Source organism: Lissotriton vulgaris, chromosome 3_1, assembly GCF_964263255.1.
Source record: "Lissotriton vulgaris chromosome 3_1, aLisVul1.2, whole genome shotgun sequence".
Lineage (NCBI taxonomy): Eukaryota > Metazoa > Chordata > Amphibia > Caudata > Salamandridae > Lissotriton > Lissotriton vulgaris.
Genome location: NC_141689.1, coordinates 976,107,602 through 976,133,793, shown reverse-complemented (window position 1 = coordinate 976,133,793; position 26,192 = coordinate 976,107,602). Strand labels below are relative to the sequence as shown.

Below are 26,192 nucleotides of genomic sequence, written 5' to 3'. Positions count from 1 at the left end.
AAGCCAGTTTTTGACCCATACATATTTGACAACCCAAAACATTCATATAGGCCAGTAAGTACTAATTTATGGCAGACACATTTCAAGTTATTTGAGTTGACTAAAATAATGAGACAACAAAATGACTTGCCATTTGCTCAACTACTAAACAGATTAAGAGAAGGGAAACAAACAAATGAAGATATTATACAGATAAAAACACGAGAAATAGAGCCACCTGAAAACATTAGCAAAACGATCCCTTACATTATGGGAACTAACAATGAAGTCAATAGCATAAATAATGCAGTTTTATTAGAACATATAACACATTACCCAGTTTACACAGCTACAGCAATAGATACAGTTGCAGCAGACTTAAGTGAAGCAGTAAAAAAAAAAATACTCCAACAGTTGCCCACAGATTCTACTAAAACAATGAGCCTGCCATCAATATTACATATTGCATTGCAATTAAGATATGATTTAACTAACAATATAAATGTCAATGATGGTTTAACAAATGGTGCAACAGGTATAGTAGAATTTGTAGAAACTATCAATAACCGCCCAAATGTAATTTGGATTAATTTTGATAAAGAAACAGTAGGCAAATTAACAAGACAAGAAAACAAACACATATATCACAGTAATATTTTGCCTCATTGGACACCCATTCATGCTATTACACGGCATTTCCAATATACACAGAAATTTATAACTATTATACGCAAACAATTCCCATTGCGACAATCATCTGCAAGAACTATACATAGAACACAAGGAGAAACAATTGAGCCCATTTACATTCACTTTAACAACAGTAAAGTACATCATCTGCATTATGTAGCTTTAAGCAGAGCTAAATCTTTAGACAACATATACATTAGAAACTTTCAGCAAGACAAAATAGCTGTACATCCAAAAGTGCATGAAGAAATGACACGTTTAAGAACACACATGCAATTACAAATATCAGTACCACAATTAGATAGCTATAGACAACAGTGTAATATAATTGTCCATAACATACGGTCCTTGCAAAGAAATTACACTGCTATTAAATCAGACAAAAATATCATGAACAGTGATATTATATGCCTCACTGAAATCAACACAACTAGAAAAGCAGGTAAGAATACGTTCTTAATAGAACAATATCACCTAGTATTATTTGATAAATTTCACAACCAGCACACAAAGCATGATATTGCCATTTACTACAAAAAAAACATGCTTTTATCGCCAATATATCAAACACAACACGAAATTGACTTTTTATTTTTCACTCAGCATCTTAATGATTCTGAATACTTATTTATTATACTGTACAAACCACCACATGTACTTTTGCAGACATTATTACAAGTTTTAAGTAGCATAATTAACTTGTATCCAAATTCGAAATATGTCATCATGGGAGACTTCAATATAGATTTAACACAAATGTCACCAAACAGAACTTTGCTATTAGAATATATGCTGCAGCAATTTCAATGCCAGCAAAAAATACAACAATACACAACAGACTACAATTCTACACTAGATCACATCTATACTAATGACAACATCATGCACTACGGTACATTAGAATCATATTATAGTGATCACAAAGCATTATGGGTGGCAGTTTAAAATGCAACCACTTCATTAACATGCTATTTTATTACAGGTAATAGCAAAAGGGGAAAAATTTATGCTCAGAATGTGTACTAACATTTTCTCTCATTTCAGATGATTTCCATACAAGACCTCAAAAAAATGAAACATGAAGACAACAAACCTTACCAAAAAACAATCCGAGCCAACGTAATAAAATGTTCGACAAAAACAAACTATACAAATGCTAAACAAGAGAACAAAGTCATGTATCATCTAGCTCTAGCTGATGAAAGTAGTTGCATTAAAGCAACGTGCTACAATGAGCCATTTTACCAGCAAACTAAAGAAGGACAAGCTATTATGATTCGCAATTTCTTAGCCAAAAACAATGTGATTATCATCACGAAACAAACGAAACTATCACGCATGATGCCCTTATCTATACCTCAAGAAATAATACAGGAGGCAGAATATATCCTACAACCCCCTGCTCCACCAATATCACCGATAAAAACAGTTAAAGCAGCTTCACTACGCTCATTAATGAGCATTTCTGGGACTATTGCTGAGGTAAGCTTATAAAAAAAAAACAAATTATCACACTCACCCTTTTACACGCACACTATATACCAAAAACTCTTGCACACAATACTTACCCCTTTGACAAACTCTCACTCTTTGACAGACTCTCTCTCTATGACAGACTCTCCCTCTTTGACAGACTCTCTCTCTTTGACAGACTCTCTCTCTTTGACAGACTCTCTCGCTCTTTGACAGACTCTCTCTCTCTTTGACAGACTCTCTCTCTCTTTGACAGACTCTCTCTTTGACAGACTCTCTCTCTCTTTGACAGACTCTCTCTCTCTTTGACAGACTCTCTCTCTCTTTGACAGACTCTCTCTCTTGACAGACTCTCTCTTACTAACTCTCTCTCTTTGACTCTCTTGACTCTCTCTTTGACTCTCTCTTTGACTCTCTCTTTGACTCTCTCTTTGACTCTCTCTTTGACTCTCTCTTTGACTCTCTCTTTGACTCTCTCTCTATTTGACAGACTCTCTCTCTCTTTGACAGACTCTCTCTCTCTTTGACAGACTCTCTCTCTCTTTGACAGACTCTCTCTCTCTTTGACAGACTCTTTGACAGACTCTCTTTGACAGACTCTCTTTGACAGACTCTCTCTTTGACAGACTCTCTCTCTTTGACAGACTCTCTCTTTGACAGACTCTCTCTCTCTTTGACAGACTCTCTCTTTGACAGACTCTCTCACTCTTTGACAGACTCTCTCTCTTTGACAGACTCTCTCTCTTTGACAGACTCTCTCTCTCTTTGACAGACTCTCTCTCTCTTTGACAGACTCTCTCTCTCTTTGACAGACTCTCTCTCTCTTTGACAGACTCTCTCTCTTTAACAACTCTCTCCCTCTTTGACAGACTCTCTCTCTCTTTGACAGACTCTCTCTCTCTTTGAGCAGACTCTCTCTCTCTTTGACTCTCTCTTTGACTCTCTCTTTGACTCTCTCTTTGACTCTCTCTTTGACTCTCTCTTTGACTCTCTCTTTGACTCCCTCTCTTTGACAGACTCTCTCTTTGACAGACTCTCTCTTTGACAGACTCTCTCTCTTTGACAGACTCTCTCTCTCTTTGACAGACTCTCTCTCTCTTTGACAGACTCTCTCTCTCTTTGACAGACTCTCTCTCTCTTTGACAGACTCTCTCTCTCTTTGACAGACTCTCTCTTTCTTTGACAGACTCTCTTTGACTATCTCTCTTTGAATCTCTCTTTGACTCACTCTCTCTCTTTGACAGACTCTCTTTGACAGACTCTCTCTCTTTGACAGACTCTCTCTCTTTGACAGACTCTCTCTCTTTGACAGACTCTCTCTCTCTTTGACAGACTCTCTCTCTCTTTGACAGCCTCTCTCTTTGACAGACTCTCTCTCTCTTTGACAGACTCTCTCTCTCTTTGACAGACTCTCTCTCTTTGACAGACTCTCTCTCTCTTTGACAGACTCTCTCTCTCTTTGACAGACTCTCTTTCTTTGACAGACTCTCTCTCTTTGACTATCTCTCTTTGACTCTCTCTTTGACAGACTCTGTCTCTTTGACAGACTCTGTCTCTTTGACAGACTCTCTCTCTCTTTGACAGACTCTCTCTCTCTTTGACAGACTCTCTCTCTTTGACAGACTCTCTCTCTCTTTGACAGACTCTCTCTCTCTTTGACAGACTCTCTTTCTTTGACAGACTCTCTCTCTTTGACAGACTCTCTTTGACAGACTGTCTCTCTTTGACAGACTGTCTCTCTTTGACAGACTGTCTCTCTTTGACAGACTGTCTCTTTGACAAACTCTCTCTCTTTGACAAACTCTCTCTCTCTTTGACAGACTCTCTCTCTCTTTGACAGACTCTCTCTCTCTTTGACAGACTGTCTCTCTTTGACAGACTCTCTCTCTTTGACAGACTCTCTCTCTCTTTGACAGACTCTCTCTTTGACAGACTCTCTCTCTCTTTGACAGACTCTCTCTCTTTGACAGACTCTCTCTCTTTGACAGACTCTCTCTCTCTTTGACAGACTCTCTCTCTTTGACAGACTCTCTCTAATTTCTATTACCAATTTTGTCTTACAGGAAGAAGAAACAAAAACAATTGTTATTGCTGGACAAGATACAAAACTTAAATCAATAACTGTGAAAGATACAACGGACTCAGTAAAAATAACTCTTTGGAGAGATGCCACAGACTTTCCCATAGAAATTGGATCCTACATAAAGATGACGCACCTGACAGTGCATGAATTTAACAGCAATAAAATGTTAAACACAACAAGAAATACACAATTTCAAGTAAGTACAAATTATGAAAATATTAATAACTTGCTCGACTACTCAATCTATACTATCTACTTTTTAAAACACCATCAAACTCTATATTCACTAATTACAATTCACTCAAACTCTCTCTTCTAATACTCTCTATCTAAATCGATTAAGCTATACTATGTATTCTACTAATCATTACTATAAAACTCACTAATACTCTCCACTAATAAATCTACTACTCAATCTTAACTACTCTCTCTTTATTACTCACACCATAAAAAAACACTATTACAGAAAAATAACATTCACTATTTCAAAATAACTTACTAATAATGCCCAACTATCACTTACAAATATAACTTTAATACTAACACTTAAGTACACAATTTTTGGTAGTTTTCAAATTAACTTTATACTACTACGCCAATAACTTCAATACTACAAAAATAATTAACACTGCACTCAAAATCATACACACTCTACTAATAACTCAGTCTACTCACACTGCACTATTAACTATAATCACTATTTACAATACTATTCTAAAACACAAAACTAGTACCTACTACTCACTATTTATTAAAACGTATTTTTACTAAAGTAGCTATAACATTACAAAACAGTCTCTAATCCTCTATTATACACACTATATTATACCTTTTCACTATATGTACTCACATCTATCCTTTCTTAAACTATCTTCACTACTTATTAACATTATTTAAGCCTGCATATAACAAGAAATTTTTCCGTAGGTCAACACAAGAAAAGAAATAAAAGAACTTCATAAATATGAAATTAACTAAATTCTTTTTCCTTCACAGAAAATACAACCACCAGAAGAAGAAATAAATATGACTATATATGGGCTAGAAACTGTGAATCAGGAACACAGTACACTAAATGTACATATTGATAATGCCGAAAATTTACAATCTGTAGAAATAAATAACAATATTCTACTGGACTTCTTCAATATACCACCGGACATTGACGACATTCAAGAAGCTCTAATGCCAATCTTGCCAAAAAATGTAAATGTAATATTTCAAAATGGATACATACTAAAAATACATGAGTTGTAAAAAACAACACAATACTTTACTGTAAATAAAAGTACACAAAGAAGATATTCAAATTATGTTTCTGTAAAAAGGCTAAAAATACAGTATTTTAATTAAAGTTTAATTTGCTTTCAAACAATACTAAATATATTTACTTAAATAAAATTTTTAAAGCTTTTTATCTTGTCTTTGCATTATTATTTACAGAGTACATAAGATATGTTAATGGACAATTTTACTTTAAAAAGACTACAACAAATGCAATTATTCTATAGCAAATTGAGCAAAATGCAAAAATGTTACTGTGCACACTTTTTTTTTTACAGAAGCTACACCACATGCACTCATTCGATGTTATGTAGCAAATTCATCTGTCTTATACCTTGTGAAAAAATGGTAACATAAAAACATATCCAACGTTCATTGGAAATGCTACTCCCATGATAATGCTCATACGCCCACATATTCATCCATCCACCCATCATTCATCCCACTACCTTTTCATACATCATTCATACATGCAACATTTTCTCCATCCATCCATACATCCATCTAACATTCAATTCTCCCAAATATACATCCATCCACACACCCTTTCATCAACTATCATTCATCCACTTACCTTTTCACACATCCATCCATGCAACTTTTTATTTAGCCTTTCATCCTCCTATCCATACATCCTTCATCCATCCACGCTATCATCTATACATCCATACGCCCACCCTTTCTCCATCCACACATCATTCATCGCATCCACCCATCATTCACCACAGCACCTTTTCACACATACATACATCATTCATACATGCAAGTTTTAGCCATCCATACATCCAGCCATGTTTTCTTCCATCCATACTTCATCCGTCCACCCTTTTATCCTTTCATGCATCCTTTCATCCACACTTTTATTCATCCATCCACACTTGCATCTTTCTATCCATACATCCATCCTTTTCACATCCACCCTTCAATTCATACACCCACCTACATTTGCACACATCCATCATTCATGCAACATTTTTATTAATACATCCATCTACCATTTATTATACTAACAATACATCCATCCACACTTTCAGTTTCCCATCCATACATCCATCTTTACACATACACACTTCTATCCATCCACTCATCATTTGTCCAACAGCATTTTCACCGATCCATCAATCATTCGTCCATGCAACATTTTTCACATCTATCTTAAAAATTAATTCCCCAATCTACACACACACATCAACGCATCCATCCAGCCACACAATACTTATCCACCTACATTTCACTCATACATCATACATCCATGCAACATTTTAACTATCCATCCTTTCATTTTTCCATCCATCCATCCTACATGCTTCATCCATTCAATGTTTCATCTATACATCAATACACACACACTTTCATCCATCCACCCATCATTCATCACACCACCTTTTCACACCTCCATACATCATTCATCCATTCAACATTTTATACATCCATACATCCACCTTTTATTACATCCGTCCTTCTTCCGTCCACCCTTTCATCATTCCACGCATCCTTTCATCCATTCACACTTTCAACAATACATCCTGCATCCAACCACACTTTCATCCTTCCATCCATACATCCATCCTTTACACATCCACACACCTTTTCACACATCCATCATTCATCCATGCGACATTTTATACATCAATCTTCAAATTATTCGAAAGTTATGGGATTGTTCAAACTAGTAAAGTCACTATGCAATATAGTTCCTATGCATAGTTCTGTGGCATCCTCAAATGCCTTATTGATGTTTTACAACAAAACGTGAAATCAGATTCTAAGACCTTGACTTCATTGTATATGTTGTTTAAAGAAGTTTCTAAGCAACTGCCTGCATCCATCTAACAGTGCCTTGTCCAAAATATATTTTCATAAGTTGAAAAAAAGGACACAATACTTTACTGTAAATGGAAGTAAAAACAAAAAATATTCAAATTAGGGTTCATAAAAAATGAAACAGTATTTATTAAATTTTATTTTGCTTTCATACAATAATAGTAAATATATTTACTTAAATAACATTTTCAAACATTATCTTGTCTGTGCATTATTAGTTACAAAATTCATAAAATATGTTACTGTGCAAATTTAGTTGAAAGAAACGATAACAAATGCACTCATTCTATGTTCTATAGCAAATTGAGGAAAATGCACAAAATGTTACTGTGCACAATATTCTTTTTTTTAAAGAAGCTGGAACATGCAATCATTCTATGTTCTGTAGCAAATTCATCTGTCTTATTCCTTTTTAAAGAATGGGAAAATAAAAACATATCCCACATTCATTAGAACTGCTACTCACGTGATAATGCTCATACGCCCACACTTACATCCAGCCACCCATCATTCATCCCACCACCTTTTCATACATCATTCATCCATGCAATATTTTATCCAACCATACATCCAGCCACGTTTTATTCCATTCATCCACCCTATTATCCTACAAGACATCCTTTCATCCACACTTTCATTCATCCATCCACACTTGCATCTTTCCATCCATACTTTCTCAGCCACACTTCAATACATCCAACCATCATACAGCCACCTACAATTTCACACATCCATTCATCATTCATGCAACATTTTTATTAATACATCTATCTAACATTTCATTCTAATGACAATAGATTCACACACTTTCAGCTTTACATCCATACATCCATCCTTGAAACATCCACCCTCCCATCCATCCACTCATCATTCGGCCACCCACCTTTTCAACAATACATAATTCATCCATGCAACAGATTCAACATCCATCTGGAAATTTCAGTCTCCAATGTATATACACATCAACGCATCCATCCAGCTACACATCATTTAGCATCCTACATTTTCACACATACATCATACATCCATGCAACATTTTAACTATTCATACTTTCACTCTACCATCCATCCTACGTTTCATCTATACATCCATCCACCCACACTTTCATCCACCCACCCATCATTCATCACAACACATTTTCATACATCAATACATCATTCATCCATGCAACATTTTATACATCCATACATCCACCTTTTCTTACATCCGTCCTTCCGACCACCCTTTTATCCTTCCATGCATCCTTTCATACACACTTTTATTCATCCATCCTTCATCCAGCCACACTTCCACATTTCCATACATCCATCCTTTACTCATCCACCCTTCAATCCATACACCCATCATACAGCCACATAAATTTCAACACATCCATCCATCACATTCATCTACCATTTCATTCTACTAACAATACATCCATCCACACTTTCAGCTTTCCATCCATACATCATTTACACATCCACCCTTCTATCCATTCACTCATCATTTGTCCAACAACTTTCTCAACTATCCATCAATCATTCATCCATGCAACATTTTCTACATTCATCTTAAAATTTCATTCCACAATCTATACACACATCAACACATCCATCCAGCCACACATTATTTATCCACCTAGCTTTTCACACATGCATCATACATCCATGCAACTTTAACTATCCATCCTTTCATTCTTCCACCCATCCTTCATACATCCTTCATACATCCATCATTTCATCTATACATCAATTCACCCACACTTTCATCCATCCACCCATCATTCATCACACCACCTTTTCACACATCCATACATCATTCATCCATGCAACATTTTATACATCCATACAACTACATTTTCTTTTATCCGTCCTTCCGTCCAACATTTCATCCATTCACACTTTCAACAATCCATCCTGCATCCATCCACACTTTCATCCTTCCATACATCCATCCATCCTTTACACATCCACACACCTTTTCACACATCCATCATTCATCCATGCAACATTTTATACATCAATCTTCAAATTCTTCAGAAGTTATGGTTTTTTCAAACTAGTAAAGTCACTGTGCAATATTGTACTTATGCATGGTTCGGTGTGACATCCTCAAGTGCCTTATTGATGTTTTCCAACAATACATGCAATCGCATTCTAAGACCTTCACATCATTGTATATGTTGTTTAAAGAAGTTTCGAAGCAGCTGCCTGCATCCATCTAAAAGTGGCTTGTACAAGATATATTTCCATAAGTTGAAAAAAAGTACACAAAACTTTACTGTAAATGGAACTAAAAAAACATAACTAAATTACGTTTCATACAAAATGTAAAAGTATTTTCAGTACAGTTTAATTTGCTTACATACAATAATAAATATATTTACTTAAATAAAAAATGTAAACCTTATCTTGTCTTTGCATTATTATTTACAAACAACATAAATGTTACTATGCAAATTTAGTTTAACAAAAATACAACAAATGCACTCATTCTATGTTCTATAGCAGAGTGGAGCTTCAGAGTGGAGCTTCAGAGTGGAGCTTCAGAGTGCAGAGTGTCAAGAGCAATGCCAATAGCTCTAACTTTAACAAAGGCAAAACCATTGCATTGTAAATGCTTGTTTACCTGTTGTGTTACTGTCAAATTCAGCGCCAAGAAACTAATCAGTGTTAGTGCGCTTAATAAATAATTTAATAACATAACATTTTAAAACTGGTGGTTACCTATTCTCAAATGGGAAGGGGGTCCCGGTTAGACCTGGCATCCTTGGCGTGGTTGTTTCCCCTGTCTTTTTGCCTCTACCTCCTGTATTTTTGATGCTGTGCTGGATTTTGTTTTTGCTGGTTTAGATGCTTTGGGCACTTTGCCACTGCTGATCAGTGTCAAAGTGCAAGTGCTCCCTGTGTAAATTATGATGGTAATGGGTTATCCATGATTGGCATATTTGTGTCACCAAGAAGTCCCTAGCAAAGTGCACTGAGTGTGCCAGGGCTGGTGGTAACAAATGCTACTAGTGGGCCTGCAGCACTGATTGTGCCACCCACATGAGTAGCCCTAAAATGGTGTCTCAGGCCTGCCACCGCAGCGCCTGTGTGCAGTCTGTGAACTGCCATGTCCTCCTGGTCAGTGCCCCCATTGACCAGTCCTAACCCTTCCCTTTCTGTGCACATTGGTCACCCCTATGGAAGGCCCAAGGTACACCCCTTGGGCAGGGTGAAGTGTATGTGGAAGGTAGAGCATGTACTAGTGCAGGTGACATGCTTTGGTAGTGAATAACAGCCATTTTCGGTTTTCACTATTGTAAGACTATCTTGCCCATAGGCTATCATGGGGAATGCTGGCTACAGTGGCTACCAGCATATCTTCCCATAGGAGCAAGGTAGGACATAAAAGTCTGGTATCCCTGAACTCAGAATTTAATAACACATTTTTTAGGAAAGGTTGTTTTTAAATCATGTGTTTGAGAACAGCACTTTTAGAAAGTTGCTGTTCTCTTGTCTGACCTTTCTGTGTGCCTTGGCCTGTTTGTGAATTGACTTTCTGGTTTGTGAGTGACAGGGGCTGGGTGGCTCCCAGAGGCTGAGTGGGCCATCCCTAGGCTGAATAGCTCCAGCTGCTTCTAGAGTGGTGGGAGGGGGTAGCACCTGGGCCTGAATAGGGCTGTGCCTGCCTTCCACAATGCTGACTCCACCTCCTGCTGGGCGACTGACGACCCTGCCCCTCTCTGAAAGGAAAGGAGAGACCAGGACATGAAAGTACTCAAGGAATACCCAGAAATGGTTCAGACCGGGCTCAGAGCTCTCCTGCACAAAGGGAACAAAGACTTTTAGGGGTATACGTACAAGACCCCTGATTACAGAAAATTAGATCATCCTGGAATCAAGAAGGAACCTCTGCCAAGGAGAAAGCTGAAAGACTGAAGAAGGAAGACTGTCCTGCTGTTGCTTTGCTGGACTGACCTGCAGTTGCTTTGCTGCCAAGGAGAGGGGAAGGACTTTGTTGTTTCTGTGTTCCCTTGCTTGAAGAGATCTCCAAGGGCCTGTTGTGAGCTGGCCTCCTGTTAAGAAGTCCCAGGAACAAAAGGACTTCACCCCCAGCTTCACCTGAACTCTGCGGAGAGAGTTCTGCCCTTCCTGAGTGCTGAATCCGTCTGAGGGGCATCTGGAAGTTGTGGCCTGCTGTTTGGAAAGCTGGAGAACAAGAAACTAAGACTATCTGCAAATTTTCACGCATCGCTCGCTTGCAGAGTGCATCCCCGTCAGAGCGAGGAAATTGCCGCCGCCGAGAAGATCGAGATCGTCGCAGCGCCTGTTGCTGCTGCAAGAACCGACGTATCCTTCGCTTGCTGAATGCATCGCTCCGGTGCCAGAGAAGTATCATTGCTGTGAGTATCGTCGCAGAGCCTGTCGTCGCTGGGTGAGATCGCCGCACCACTTGCTTGTGGACCACATCACGTCGCTGCGAACATCGTCGCAGAGCCATCGCATTGAGGGGCCGCGAGAGATCGGCCCTGCGCCGCGCATCGCTGCCTCACCTGAGATCTTCGCCGTACCGAAGATCGTCGCATCGTGCCTTTGCGAGATGCTCCCTACGGAAACTATGCACCGAAATCCATACAAGGTATCCCCTCCCTCCCCATACAGACCGGATTTGTCGCAACACACCTGCAGCGTCCAGCGGGGCTGTCGCATCGCCTCCCCAGTGTCTGAGGAGTGACGCATCGCTTGTTTTTCACCGCACCAGCTTCTGTTTTGGAACTTTGTCTCATCTAAAGGTACTGTTGGCTAAACGTGACGCAACTGTGAACTATTCTAACGTAACTGTGGACTATTTTGACACAACCATTAAGAACTCTTTAAAAACCATATCTTGAACTGTGTATGTTGGATTTTTGTTGTTTTGGTCTTGTTTAGTTTAGATTAAATATAACAACAACAAGAGAGTTAGGGCTCAAAGGACACTCCTATACCCCAAGTAAGATATGAACAACAACAAAGGAGTGACTAGAAAAGGAAAACATTTAAAAGTGAAGTGAAATGTAGAAAAACACAATTGTTTTTTATATTACCCTCACTCACCCAACTATTGGGTGACATGCTTCATCATTGGGTTTTTCACTGGGTAGGTAAAAGACCTAACCAGTGTGCTACGACACCTGCAACTGCAGTGGAGATGGTTTATATAAAAACAGTGAGTCAAGTGAAAAAGTGAAAAAAGGTAAAAGGTGCAGACGCTGATCCAAACCAGACTTTAATGAAGATCGGCGTGAGCATCTGGTTAAAAGGGGTGAGATGGATGATGTAGACCTTAAATTTGGGTCGTATCATCTATATCACAAGGTCGACATGTTTCTGCTCTGAGGGCCAACTTGGCCGAGCTTTCATCAGGACCAAAAGGAAACACACTGGGCGGTATGCACACTCTAAGGTGCACCCTAACCTCAGTGTACACATTTAGTATTTCCAAACTCACGGTTCTCAGTACCGGTTTAAGCCTGGGAATTCCAGGTTATGAGGATCTACAGAAAGGAGAAAAAAACACATATCTACATTTCAAATCATGACAAGTGTAAATTTCATCCCTTTTTAGTGATTCCCCATGCACTTCACTTCGCCAAAGCCCCATACTCATTGTGTATAGAACATAGGGTATTATCAAACTGGCATCCATGTTATAGACCCCTAGAGTACAAATCCCACTGAACCAATATGTCAGGAGGTATTCTGAGCCCGTTATGAGCCCAATGGGCTAGCTATTAATGAACCCAGACCGTGCCTGTCACTTTAAAAGCACAGAAAGGAAAGCGTGTTGGGGTTTCCAAAACGCCAGCCTATCCATTCAAAGAATGGTAACACTCGATTGCGGTAATTAAATGCGAGTAAGTAACTATCAAAGTAGTACACTAAGTGTAGCACACACTATCAACACACCCAGCGATGCGGACCTGAGGCACTACTATAACACAAGGGAGTAGAATGGTATAATTACATGAAATAGCGGTGTTTCCCGCATCATGGGTCACAGTGGTGGGGGCTTTCTTCACATCGGAGAACACTGGAAAAGTAGTAAACAAAAAAGAAGCGCATCAGCCGTCTCAGATGTCAATACTCAAAAGAGTGGCTCCAGGTTTACACGCAAAATTACATTAAGCTCAAGCGGCAGCCTAGGTCTCTTACCAGTGCTCCGATGACTCCCCGTGTGGAACCTAACGTGTTCTCACCCACTGCCCGGACTGTGAACAGCGCGGAAGGTGAAAACCACAAATACACGGCTGCTCCGGTCACGTGGTATCTCGTAACCAATGGTATTGCTTCATTACCGGGGAGAAAGGCTAGCGTCTAAATTAACAAAAACCAGTGATGTATTGTCTTTTCTTCTAGACTACTCGAGTCCATCAGGGGGCACAGACCTGAAATAATGCTGGCGACCTATGCCAGGATTTAAGATAGTATCGGTACCGAAAGGGCCCGATCATGTGGTTTAAGATGGCCAATTGTCAGGCTGCTTTTGCCGAGAGAAGGGAAACAACAGATTTTAAAGGGGTAGTCCTTTCATTTTCATGTTTTTTCTTTTAATTCTCTTCCCCAGCTTTATCCAGTCCCTGAAGAGGTAGCAAACATACACGGATTGTTTATTAACAACAAAAGATTTTCGAATCTCAGTACCCTTCTGTATTGATTAAAAAGGAGGAGGTATAGCTTTGAAGTTGGGTAAAAAACGGGCATTGCCTACACTTATTGAGATTCTAACTATCTGGGTATGTGTGTGGGACTCAGAAACGGTGTTGTGAAGATGTATCATACATAACCCAAACTATATAGATTTATTTAGTCAATGGGGTTACCTAATGTGGACTAAGGGCAGTTCTAGTTCTTATTGCTAGTGCTCATTAATGACGCATAGTAAGTATTCAGAAAGGCACCATCCAACTGATTCACCGATGCATCACTGTGCCCCACGGGATGTTATCGTTAAGGCCATGTAGATGGGTTGCCAGCCGGTATACCCATCTCTGTTCTTTTTCAAATAGAGATTCATTCAGTCTGGTCCCAGCCTGTAATTGCTCTACTATGGTCCACCTAATGTCGTTTGGGGTATGATTGGCTTCAATGAAATGGGATGTCAGTTTTGTAGTATTCTTTTTGCACCTTATATTACTACGGTGCTCCCCAATTCTCAATTTTATACGTTGTGTCGTCATTCCTATGTAGCGTAACCCGCAGGGGCATGTTATGAGGTAGATTACGTTACAGGAATTACAGTTAGTGTGTTGACGTAAAAACCATGTTTTCCCCGGTTCAAGGGTCAGGGTATTGCTTGCGGACGTCAAATGACATACACTGCACCCGCCACAGGGATGGTGGCCCAATACTGGGGGAAGACCCCAGGCATTCAGTACAGTATTTTGTCTGGGTACAGAGTGTGTAGGAGGTCTGGTATGTACCAATGTATCTCTAAGGCTTCTTGCTCTTCGATAGGAGAACATAGGTTTGGTCCAGTTATGGTTATTGCTTGTCAAGATTGACCAGTGTCTGTTTATACACTTGCTGACGTTGGTAGATAAGCAGTTATATGTGGTTAGGCACGTCAATGGGACCTCCTCTTCCAGTGGTCTTGGGTTGTCCTCGATCAAGACATCTCTCGGTTGGTTCTTTGCTCGTTTACAACTCTTGGCGAGAATCTTTTTCGGATAACCTCGTGTCTCCAGTTTCTGAGTAAGTTCTCCAGACTGGGTCTTAAAGTCTTTCATCTCGCTACAGTTCCTTCTGAGGCGTAAGTACTGCCCATATGGAAGGTTCTCTCTTAATGTGCGCGGATGAAAACTAGAAAAATGTAAGAGATTATTTTTAGAAGTGGGCTTCTGATAGTTCCTAGTCTGTAACCGATTGTCTTGTCTCGTAATGGTGATATCGAGAAAAACCATTTCATTGAGATGGTAATTGGAAGTGAACCTGAGATGTTCGTTGCAGGTATTGATCCAAGTTAGGAATTCCTTCAGCCTTGATTCCGTGCCACTCCAAATGACTAACACGTCGTCAATATAACGGCGCCAGAACGTCACATTGACAATAAATGGATTGGAGTCATGGAGGATGTGTTTGCACTCAAAATCGTTGACATACAGACCAGCCACACTCGGGGCGAAGGTACTGCCCATCGAGGTAACGGTGGCTTGTAGATACAGGTCTGTTTGGTATCTAAAATAATTCCTTTTGAGGGCTAATGTAGCACAGTCTACTACAAAGGAAGGTGTGGTTTGATGTATCCATACGGAGTTTCTAAGGGAATCTCTGATAACCCTGATGGTGTCATCCTGTGGGATGCAAGTGTATAAACTCTCTATATCTAAAGAGATAAGATAGACGGGTCCGTCCGGTAGCACTATATCTTTCAGCATAGCTAAAAGACTCTTGGTGTCCTTCAGGTAGGTATTTGTCTGTTGGACAAGTGGCTTCAAAAAGAAGTCACAATACTGTGACAGAGGTTCCAGCAAAGACCCAATACCGGAAACTATGGGACGTCCCGGTGGTGGTAACTTGTTTTTGTGGGTCTTTGGAAGGATATAGAAGTATGGTATAATACCTTCTGATTTGGTTAAGAAATCAGCCTCATGTTTAGAAATGTAGCCGTTGTTTTCTGCATCTGACACCAATTCAAGGATTTCATCCCTTAAGGCCTCTGTGGGGTCTATATCTAAAATGATGTAGTTGGTTCTCTCACTGAGGAGCCGGCGGCACTCAGTGTCATTTTCCGTAAGCTACGTCTCAAATGTTTCTTTGAGAATAGGACAGTTGATGAATCTCAAACTACCAAAGACGACACGGGGTTTCGCTTAAAATCTACATTTACCCCACCTATTCACATGGTACCCCCAGAGCTTTTAGCCTTTGAACAGGCAGTATTCAATGAAGTTGAACAACTGCAGGAACCCTCCACTTTCAAAAATATGAAGGCAACAGAGTTTCAAGCATTACAATGATTGCAACAAAACCCCTTGATAGTGATAAAACCAGCGGACAAGGGGGGAGGGACTGTGATTCTTGATGCTGGAGCCTATGACACTGAGTGCCGCCGGCTCCTCAGTGAGAGAACCAACTACATCATTTTAGATATAGACCCCACAGAGGCCTTAAGGGATGAAATCCTTGAATTGGTGTCAGATGCAGAAAACAACGGCTACATTTCTAAACATGAGGCTGATTTCTTAACCAAATCAGAAGGTATTATACCATACTTCTATATCCTTCCAAAGACCCACAAAAACAAGTTACCACCACCGGGACGTCCCATAGTTTCCGGTATTGGGTCTTTGCTGGAACCTCTGTCACAGTATTGTGACTTCTTTTTGAAGCCACTTGTCCAACAGACAAATACCTACCTGAAGGACACCAAGAGTCTTTTAGCTATGCTGAAAGATATAGTGCTACCGGACGGACCCGTCTATCTTATCTCTTTAGATATAGAGAGTTTATACACTTGCATCCCACAGGATGACACCATCAGGGTTATCAGAGATTCCCTTAGAAACTCCGTATGGATACATCAAACCACACCTTCCTTTGTAGTAGACTGTGCTACATTAGCCCTCAAAAGGAATTATTTTAGATACCAAACAGACCTGTATCTACAAGCCACCGGTACCTCGATGGGCAGTACCTTCGCCCCGAGTGTGGCTGGTCTGTATGTCAACGATTTTGAGTGCAAACACATCCTCCATGACTCCAATCCAGTTATTGTCAATGTGACGTTCTGGCGCCGTTATATTGACGACGTGTTAGTCATTTGGAGTGGCACGGAATCAAGGCTGAAGGAATTCCTAACTTGGATCAATACCTGCAACGAACATCTCAGGTTCACTTCCAATTACCATCTCAATGAAATGGTTTTTCTCGATATCACCATTACGAGACAAGACAATCGGTTACAGACTAGGAACTATCAGAAGCCCACTTCTAAAAATAATCTCTTACATTTTTCTAGTTTTCATCCGCGCACATTAAGAGAGAACCTTCCATATGGGCAGTACTTACGCCTCAGAAGGAACTGTAGCGAGATGAAAGACTTTAAGACCCAGTCTGGAGAACTTACTCAGAAACTGGAGACACGAGGTTATCCGAAAAAGATTCTCGCCAAGAGTTGTAAACGAGCAAAGAACCAACCGAGAGATGTCTTGATCGAGGACAACCCAAGACCACTGGAAGAGGAGGTCCCATTGACGTGCGTAACCACATATAACTGCTTATCTACCAACGTCAGCAAGTGTATAAACAGACACTGGTCAATCTTGACAAGCAATAACCATAACTGGACCAAACCTATGTTCTCCTATCGAAGAGCAAGAAGCCTTAGAGATACATTGGTACATACCAGACCTCCTACACACTCTGTACCCAGACAAAATACTGTACTGAATGCCTGGGGTCTTCCCCCAGTATTGGGCCACCATCCCTGTGGCGGGTGCAGTGTATGTCATTTGACGTCCGCAAGCAATACCCTGACCCTTGAACCGGGGAAAACATGGTTTTTACGTCAACACACTAACTGTAATTCCTGTAACGTAATCTACCTCATAACATGCCCCTGCGGGTTACGCTACATAGGAATGACGACACGACGTATAAAATTGAGAATTGGGGAGCACCGTAGTAATATAAGGTGCAAAAAGAATACTACAAAACTGACATCCCATTTCATTGAAGCCAATCATACCCCAAACGACATTAGGTGGACCATAGTAGAGCAATTACAGGCTGGGACCAGACTGAATGAATCTCTATTTGAAAAAGAACAGAGATGGGTATACCGGCTGGCAACCCATCTACATGGCCTTAACGATAACATCCCGTGGGGCACAGTGATGCATCGGTGAATCAGTTGGATGGTGCCTTTCTGAATACTTACTATGCGTCATTAATGAGCACTAGCAATAAGAACTAGAACTGCCCTTAGTCCACATTAGGTAACCCCATTGACTAAATAAATCTATATAGTTTGGGTTATGTATGATACATCTTCACAACACCGTTTCTGAGTCCCACACACATACCCAGATAGTTAGAATCTCAATAAGTGTAGGCAATGCCCGTTTTTTACCCAACTTCAAAGCTATACCTCCTCCTTTTTAATCAATACAGAAGGGTACTGAGATTCGAAAATCTTTTGTTGTTAATAAACAATCCGTGTATGTTTGCTACCTCTTCAGGGACTGGATAAAGCTGGGGAAGAGAATTAAAAGAAAAAACATGAAAATGAAAGGACTACCCCTTTAAAATCTGTTGTTTCCCTTCTCTCGGCAAAAGCAGCCTGACAATTGGCCATCTTAAACCACATGATCGGGCCCTTTCGGTACCGATACTATCTTAAATCCTGGCATAGGTCGCCAGCATTATTTCAGGTCTGTGCCCCCTGATGGACTCGAGTAGTCTAGAAGAAAAGACAATACATCACTGGTTTTTGTTAATTTAGACGCTAGCCTTTCTCCCCGGTAATGAAGCAATACCATTGGTTACGAGATACCACGTGACCGGAGCAGCCGTGTATTTGTGGTTTTCACCTTCGGCGCTGTTCACAGTCCGGGCAGTGGGTGAGAACACGTTAGGTTCCACACGGGGAGTCATCGGAGCACTGGTAAGAGACCTAGGCTGCCGCTTGAGCTTAATGTAATTTTGCGTGTAAACCTGGAGCCACTCTTTTGAGTATTGACATCTGAGACGGCTGATGCGCTTCTTTTTTGTTTACTACTTTTCCAGTGTTCTCCGATGTGAAGAAAGCCCCCACCACTGTGACCCATGATGCGGGAAACACCGCTATTTCATGTAATTATACCATTCTACTCCCTTGTGTTATAGTAGTGCCTCAGGTCCGCATCGCTGGGTGTGTTGATAGTGTGTGCTACACTTAGTGTACTACTTTGATAGTTACTTACTCGCATTTAATTACCGCAATCGAGTGTTACCATTCTTTGAATGGATAGGCTGGCGTTTTGGAAACCCCAACACGCTTTCCTTTCTGTGCTTTTAAAGTGACAGGCACGGTCTGGGTTCATTAATAGCTAGCCCATTGGGCTCATAACGGGCTCAGAATACCTCCTGACATATTGGTTCAGTGGGATTTGTACTCTAGGGGTCTATAACATGGATGCCAGTTTGATAATACCCTATGTTCTATACACAATGAGTATGGGGCTTTGGCGAAGTGAAGTGCATGGGGAATCACTAAAAAGGGATGAAATTTACACTTGTCATGATTTGAAATGTAGATATGTGTTTTTTTCTCCTTTCTGTAGATCCTCATAACCTGGAATTCCCAGGCTTAAACCGGTACTGAGAACCGTGAGTTTGGAAATACTAAACGTGTACACTGAGGTTAGGGTGCACCTTAGAGTGTGCATACCGCCCAGTGTGTTTCCTTTTGGTCCTGATGAAAGCTCGGCCAAGTTGGCCCTCAGAGCAGAAACATGTCGACCTTGTGATATAGATGATACGACCCAAATTTAAGGTCTACATCATCCATCTCACCCCTTTTAACCAGATGCTCACGCCGATCTTCATTAAAGTCTGGTTTGGATCAGCGTCTGCACCTTTTACCTTTTTTCACTTTTTCACTTGACTCACTGTTTTTATATAAACCATCTCCACTGCAGTTGCAGGTGTCATAGCACACTGGTTAGGTCTTTTACCTACCCAGTGAAAAACCCAATGATGAAGCATGTCACCCAATAGTTGGGTGAGTGAGGGTAATATAAAAAACAATTGTGTTTTTCTACATTTCACTTCACTTTTAAATGTTTTCCTTTTCTAGTCACTCCTTTGTTGTTGTTCATAGTTTAGATTAAATACTTCTATTTTTCTAAACTGTTGATATGTTTAAACACGTGAGATGCACACCCAAGGAACTTAAGATTCGTGCGTGTGAATATCTGGTTTCAATCAACTGATGGACATAATTTATCTTTTGAAACATCATTTTTGTAACATCTTGCAAATATTGTACTCTATGTGTTATATGAAGCATTAATAGCATGAAGTGAACATTTATTATTGGAGTTACGGCGCAACAGTAAACATCAGAAGGGAGGGCAGGGTAAAGTATTGTTATAACTGAGGAATGACGAAATTAGAAAAGTGACATATGAAGGATTTTCGATAAACTCGAGGGTTGATAGATTGATGTAAAGGTGAATCATGGGCAATGTATTCAGGAGCGTTGACAACCGTGTTAATTGAAAGGTTGCGATAGGTTCAGCTTTAAGAGGTGGGGAAACTGATCAGGCGATAAAGTAGTTGAAAATACGGCGTGTTGTTAACCACCGATAGAGATAGAAATATGTTGGAGCAAGGAAGAATGCCATTTTAAGTTGCGAAGGTACGAGGCTTTATGAACGATATCGGGGGAATAGAAAGCTGGACATATGAAGGGAGGATAGGAGGCAACTAGAGGTTAAGATTTGCGGTGTCACTTATGGTAAAGGAAGGTTAAAAACACATGGCAAGGCGGTTTGCTAGAGCATTCCTCAAGTTTTATTACGGAGGTATTTGTCTCTGGGTTTAGAAGGATAGCGCTATAAATAGAAACACAGTATGATGTTGCTCGAATGTAAATACAAAGTGTTAAAAGATTTGAAGTTAGATTTTAACAGTCACGTTTTTTAACTTTGCAGAGAACCCCTGACAAAGGACTTAATATAGTCCGAAATGCATTGGGCAATACATGAACTTGCAACCAAGGATGTTTCAAATTTATTGACGTGCACTGAAAAAGGCCTGGATGGGCATATCCAGTGCATGAGAAGTTGTTAAAACATAAGCAAATCACGTGTAATGAGAACTAAGAAAATAAAATGGTATGAAGTAAAAATTTGGGATTACATGGAGTAATTATTGTCGAAAGTGAAAGAGCTATTGAAAAGGATTATGTGATAATGACAAGAGCTGTGCACCTGGATTGGAGTGTAATACCGCTCCATCTATGATGTTGAATTACCGACGTGACAAGGGGCAGATCACGTATTCCAGGCGGCACGCATGCAGTTTACAGTTTGGAAAAACCTGGTTAAAATAAGTGTAAATAGGTGTGCACGTCAATCTCTAATAGTGACATTTGATTCTCTGCCCTACCTGCAAGTAGCACCCACGGAGAAGATTAAAGCACAACGGATCAATAATGGATATGTTTAAACACGTGAGCTGCACACCCAAGGAACTTAAGATACGTGCATGTGAATATCTGGTTTCAATCATTCAATCAGCTGATGGACATAATTTAGCTTTTGAAACATCATTTTTGTAACATCTTGCAAATATTGTACACTATGTGTTATATGAAGCATTAATAGCATGAAGTGAACGTTTATTATTGGAGTTACAGCGCAACAGTAAACATCAGAAGGGAGGGCAGGGTAAAGTATTGTTTTAACTGAGGAATGACGAAATTAGAAAAGTGATATATGAAGGATTTTCGATAAACTCGAGTGTTGATAGATTGATGTAAAGGTGAATCATGGGCAATGTAGTCAGGAGCGTTGACAACAGTGTTAATTGAAAGGTTGCGATAGGTTCAGCTTTAAGAGGTGGGGAAACTGATCAGGCGATAAAGTAGTTGAAAATACGGCGTGTTGTTAACCACCGATAGAGAGAGAAATATGTTGGAGCAAGGAAGAATGCCATTTTAAGTTGCAAAGGTACGAGGCTTTATGAACGATATCGGGGGAATGGAAAGCTGGACATATGAAGGGGGAGGTAGGAGGCAACTAGAGGTTAAGATTTGCGGTGTCACTTAAGGTAAAGGAAGGTTAAAAACACATGGCAAAGCGGTTTGCTAGAGCATTCCTCAAGTTTTATTACGGAGGCATTTGCCTCTGGGTTTAGAGGGAAAGTGCTATAAATAGAAACACAGTATGATGTTGCTTGAATGTAAATACAAAGTGTTAAAAGATTTGAAGTTAGATTTTAACAGTCACGTTTTTTAACTTTGCAGAGAACCCCTGACGAAGGACTTTATATAGTCCGAAATGCATTGGGCAATACATGAACTTGCAACCAAGGATGTTTTATGTTTGTTGACGTGCATGGAAAAAGACCTGGATGGGCATATCCGGTGCATGAGAAGTTGTTAAAACATAAGCAAATCACGTGTGACAAGAACTAAGAAAATAAAATGGCATGAAGGAAAAGTTTTGGATTACATGGAGTAATTATTGACGAAAGTGAAAGAGCTATTGAAAAGGATTATGTCATAATCCCAACAGCTGTGCACCTGGATTGGGGTGTAGTACCGCTCCATCTATGATGTGAATCACCGACGTGACAAGGGGCAGATCACGTATTCCAGGCGGCACATTTGCAGTTTACAGTTTGTAAAAACCAGGTTAAAATAAGTGTTAATAGGTGTGCACAGCATTCTCTAATAGTGAGATTGTTCAATATGCCATGCTCTACCTGGCCCGTCTTGAGATAGGCACTGATGATAAGGCCCGGATTTATACTAACCCCAAGCAGGCCATGGACCTTGCCAAGTCTCTCAGACGCAAGAAGCAGGCTCCTCCTGATGCATTGGATTCTGAGGCCTGACACGCATGACTCACCCCTCCCTTTCTGGACATACTGGCCATCTCACGACCCGGGTACCACTGGGAGCACTGTTGTCACTAGTACGCTGAACACTGTGGCTTAAGGCCTATGATATGCTGGATACGCCATTTGTGTCATTGGATGCATCTGCACACTCATATCATTTTATTATACACCATCTTTGGTACCATTGCAAATGTAGCATTAACTTATATTAATATGCAGGTGTTGTCATCTCAAGTTTCTGGCGCAGGCTTACTGATCTAGAGGGCACATGTTTCTAGCTGGCGGCCACCTCCCTTGTCCACTAGGGAAATGGATGTGCAGCGGTGTCCTTCAACGGGTGTACCCCTCATCTCTTTTTGCATTTGTTTTCTTGTGTTGGGGTCTGAGTTATTTCGAGGGAATGGCTTTGGCAAATTGGGGCTGCTAAAGTGAGTGGGGGTGGGGGGTTCAAATGTTGTTGATTTGGGGATTGTTCACTGTGATTGCAACAATATGCTTACTATGGACTACATTGTTTTCATGATACTCTCTCCGCAGGATGGATAGTTTGCTATTGGTAATTATCTTTACATGTGTTGATGGGTGAGAACTGCATTTGTTTGACGTGGAACATCGAAGGGCTGGACACCCCCCAAAAATGAGACAGGTTTTTACCTATCTGGACAGGCACGCGTGCCAAGTTGCTCTCCTACAGGAGACGCATTCGACCAAGTTATTTGAAGATAAAATCGCCCTTAAATGGGCTGGATACAAACTGCCCTCCTCCTATTCTTCCTACGCCAGAGGGGTTAACATTATGGTTAAACAAGGTATTCTATTTACATCAATCAAAACTTACATAGAGGATGAGGTGCGATGTGCAATGGTCCATGGTAAACTTGAGATCTCTCTGATTACCTTTAATAATGTGTACGGGCCCATAGTAGATGAACCAGAGGTAATTGCACAAATTCATGGCATACTGCGAGACTGGCCCAAAGCAGCTATTATACGGGGGAATCTCAATACCTATCTGGATCCCAATTTGGATAAATCTAGTCTGAAAGGGATCTGAACATCTAGAGTGGCTCAAAGTATCAAAAATGCTATGATGTAATTTGGGCTGGTTGATGCTTGGAGGCTTCGTAACTGCACAGTGAGGGAAGGCACACACGCCACACCAGCACATCACGGTTGGTCTCGCTTGGACCTCTGGCTTCTCAGTGAGAGGGCAAATGAGTGGGTTACTGATATTACCATTCTCCCACACACGCTCTCCGAACACTATCCAGTGCGACTCGCTCTCATAATACCAACCACCGTCCATCGCCCGTTCATGTGGCACTTCCGCTCGGAGGCCCCCTTGGATCTCATATACACGGATACCATTAGAAAAGTCATAGAACAATATTTTGCAATCAATGTAGGTACCGTAGAGAGTGCTACCACTCTTTGGGAAGCCTTTAAGTTGACCATTAGAGGGGTTTGCATCAGTACCACTGCAGGTATTTTAAAAGACCTTAGAGGGCAGCTTGCGAAGGCCGAAGCCGCACTGGCAGATCTTGATCGTGCCTACGCAACTAAGCCTTGTGCAAACACGCTCTCTCGTATTCATGAGCTAGTTCTAGAATATGATACCTTAGCAGAATCTGAAATCCACTATATCTCACGTAGACATGTAGCCAGAGCGTACAGGGAGGGCGGGCGACCGGGGCGTAACCTAGCCGCTAAACATAAATTCAGTGCCGACCATCACCACATAGCTAAAATACTTGATACTCAGGGTGGGGAACACTACAACCCCTCGGAGATAGTGGACCAATTTTGTGCCTTTTTACGCCACTATGTACACATTGAAATGGACAGCGCCTGCTCCGGCTTTTGCAGAGTATTTATCAGATATTGCTTGCGCATGGTTGGCGCATGGCCACCGTGACTATCTTAGTCAGCCGATCGACGATTCGGACTTAAAAGTGGCGATAAGTGCCTTACCCAACAAAAAAGCGCCCGGGCCAGACGGCCTCATAGCGGAATTTTATAAAGAATATGCTGATATGGTTTCACCCCACTTGCTGGAAATGTACGCTAAGGCACGTGAATCTGGATTTTTGCCGCCGTCCCTTCTTCAAGCGTTGATTATCACATTACTTAAGAAGGACAAACCACCTGACCTCTGTGAGTCGTATCGGCCCCTATCCTTGAATAATCTCGCTGCTAAAATACTCACTAAAATTTTGGCGTCCAGACTCCAGCCTCTTACGCCCTGTCTGGTCCTCCCGGACCAATCTGGTTTTATCCCAGAAATATCCACATCCCATAATTTAAGAACTATATTTGCAATGTTTCATGTCCTCGAACCAAACCTACACACAGCTGCAGTAATGTTTGACGCAGCAAAAGCATTTAATTCTATAGAGTGGGGTTATATGTTCCAAATTCTGCAACATATGGGATTTCCTCCAATATTTCTAGCCTGGGTGAGGCTATTATACACCGACCCTTCTGCACGGGTGCGAGTGGGGGGGACTGACATCAGAGCCATTCCGATTAATAGAGGCACCCGGCAGGCGGTCCCCTGTCACCGCTTCTGTCTGCCATCATACTTGAGCCTCTGGCCTGTGTGATCCACCTGCGACATAGGGAAACTGCCCTCAATTTCCTGCACCGCCCTGTCTTAATATCCCTCTATGCCGATGATATGGTGCTTTTAATCAGAGAGCCACTGAGAGACCTGGCCCAAGTGCTGAGAGAATACATCAGATTTGGGTTGTTCCCTGGCCTCATTATCAACTCGGACAAATCAGTGATACCACCCTCCCAGTATAGAATACCCTTTAATGTGGACCAATCAATCAATCAATCATAGACATTTATAGAGCGCTCTACTTACCCGGAGGGTCTCAAGGCGCTAGGGGGGGGGGGGGGTGCTGCTACTGCCCGAACAGCCAGGTCTTGAGCTTCTTCCTGAAGGCGAGGTGGTCTTGGGTCAGGCGCAGGTCGGGAGGGAGGGAGTTCCAGGTCTTGGCGGCCAGGTAGGAGAAGGACCTTCCTCCTGTTGTCGTTCTTCGGATGCGGGGGACGGCGGCGAGGGCGTGACTGGCTGATCGGAGGTGTCGTTTGGGAGCGTAGAAGTTGATGCGGTTGTTGAGGTAGCTCGGGCCTTGATCGTGTAGGGCTTTGTGTGCGTGGGTGAGGAGACGGAAGGTGATTCTCTTGTTGACCGGGAGCCAGTGCAGGTCTCTTAGGTGTCCGGAGATGTGGCTGTGTCGTGGGATGTCGAGGATGAGTCTGGCTGAGGCGTTCTGGATCCGTTGGAGTCTCT

At 41.1% G+C, this 26,192-nt stretch overlaps 1 protein-coding gene across 1 annotated transcript; it reads left to right on the top strand.

The window, feature by feature from the left end:
- Nucleotides 1–1,286: 1,286 nt before the first annotated feature.
- Nucleotides 1,287–5,482, top strand: LOC147727282 (uncharacterized). Its single transcript, XM_086963079.1, has 3 exons — nt 1,287–2,151; nt 4,206–4,421; nt 5,222–5,482. The coding sequence occupies exons 1-3, from the start codon at nt 1,714–1,716 to the stop codon at nt 5,480–5,482; spliced, it is 915 nt and encodes a 304-aa protein (XP_086819205.1). The 5' UTR covers nt 1,287–1,713.
- Nucleotides 5,483–26,192: the final 20,710 nt, after the last annotated feature.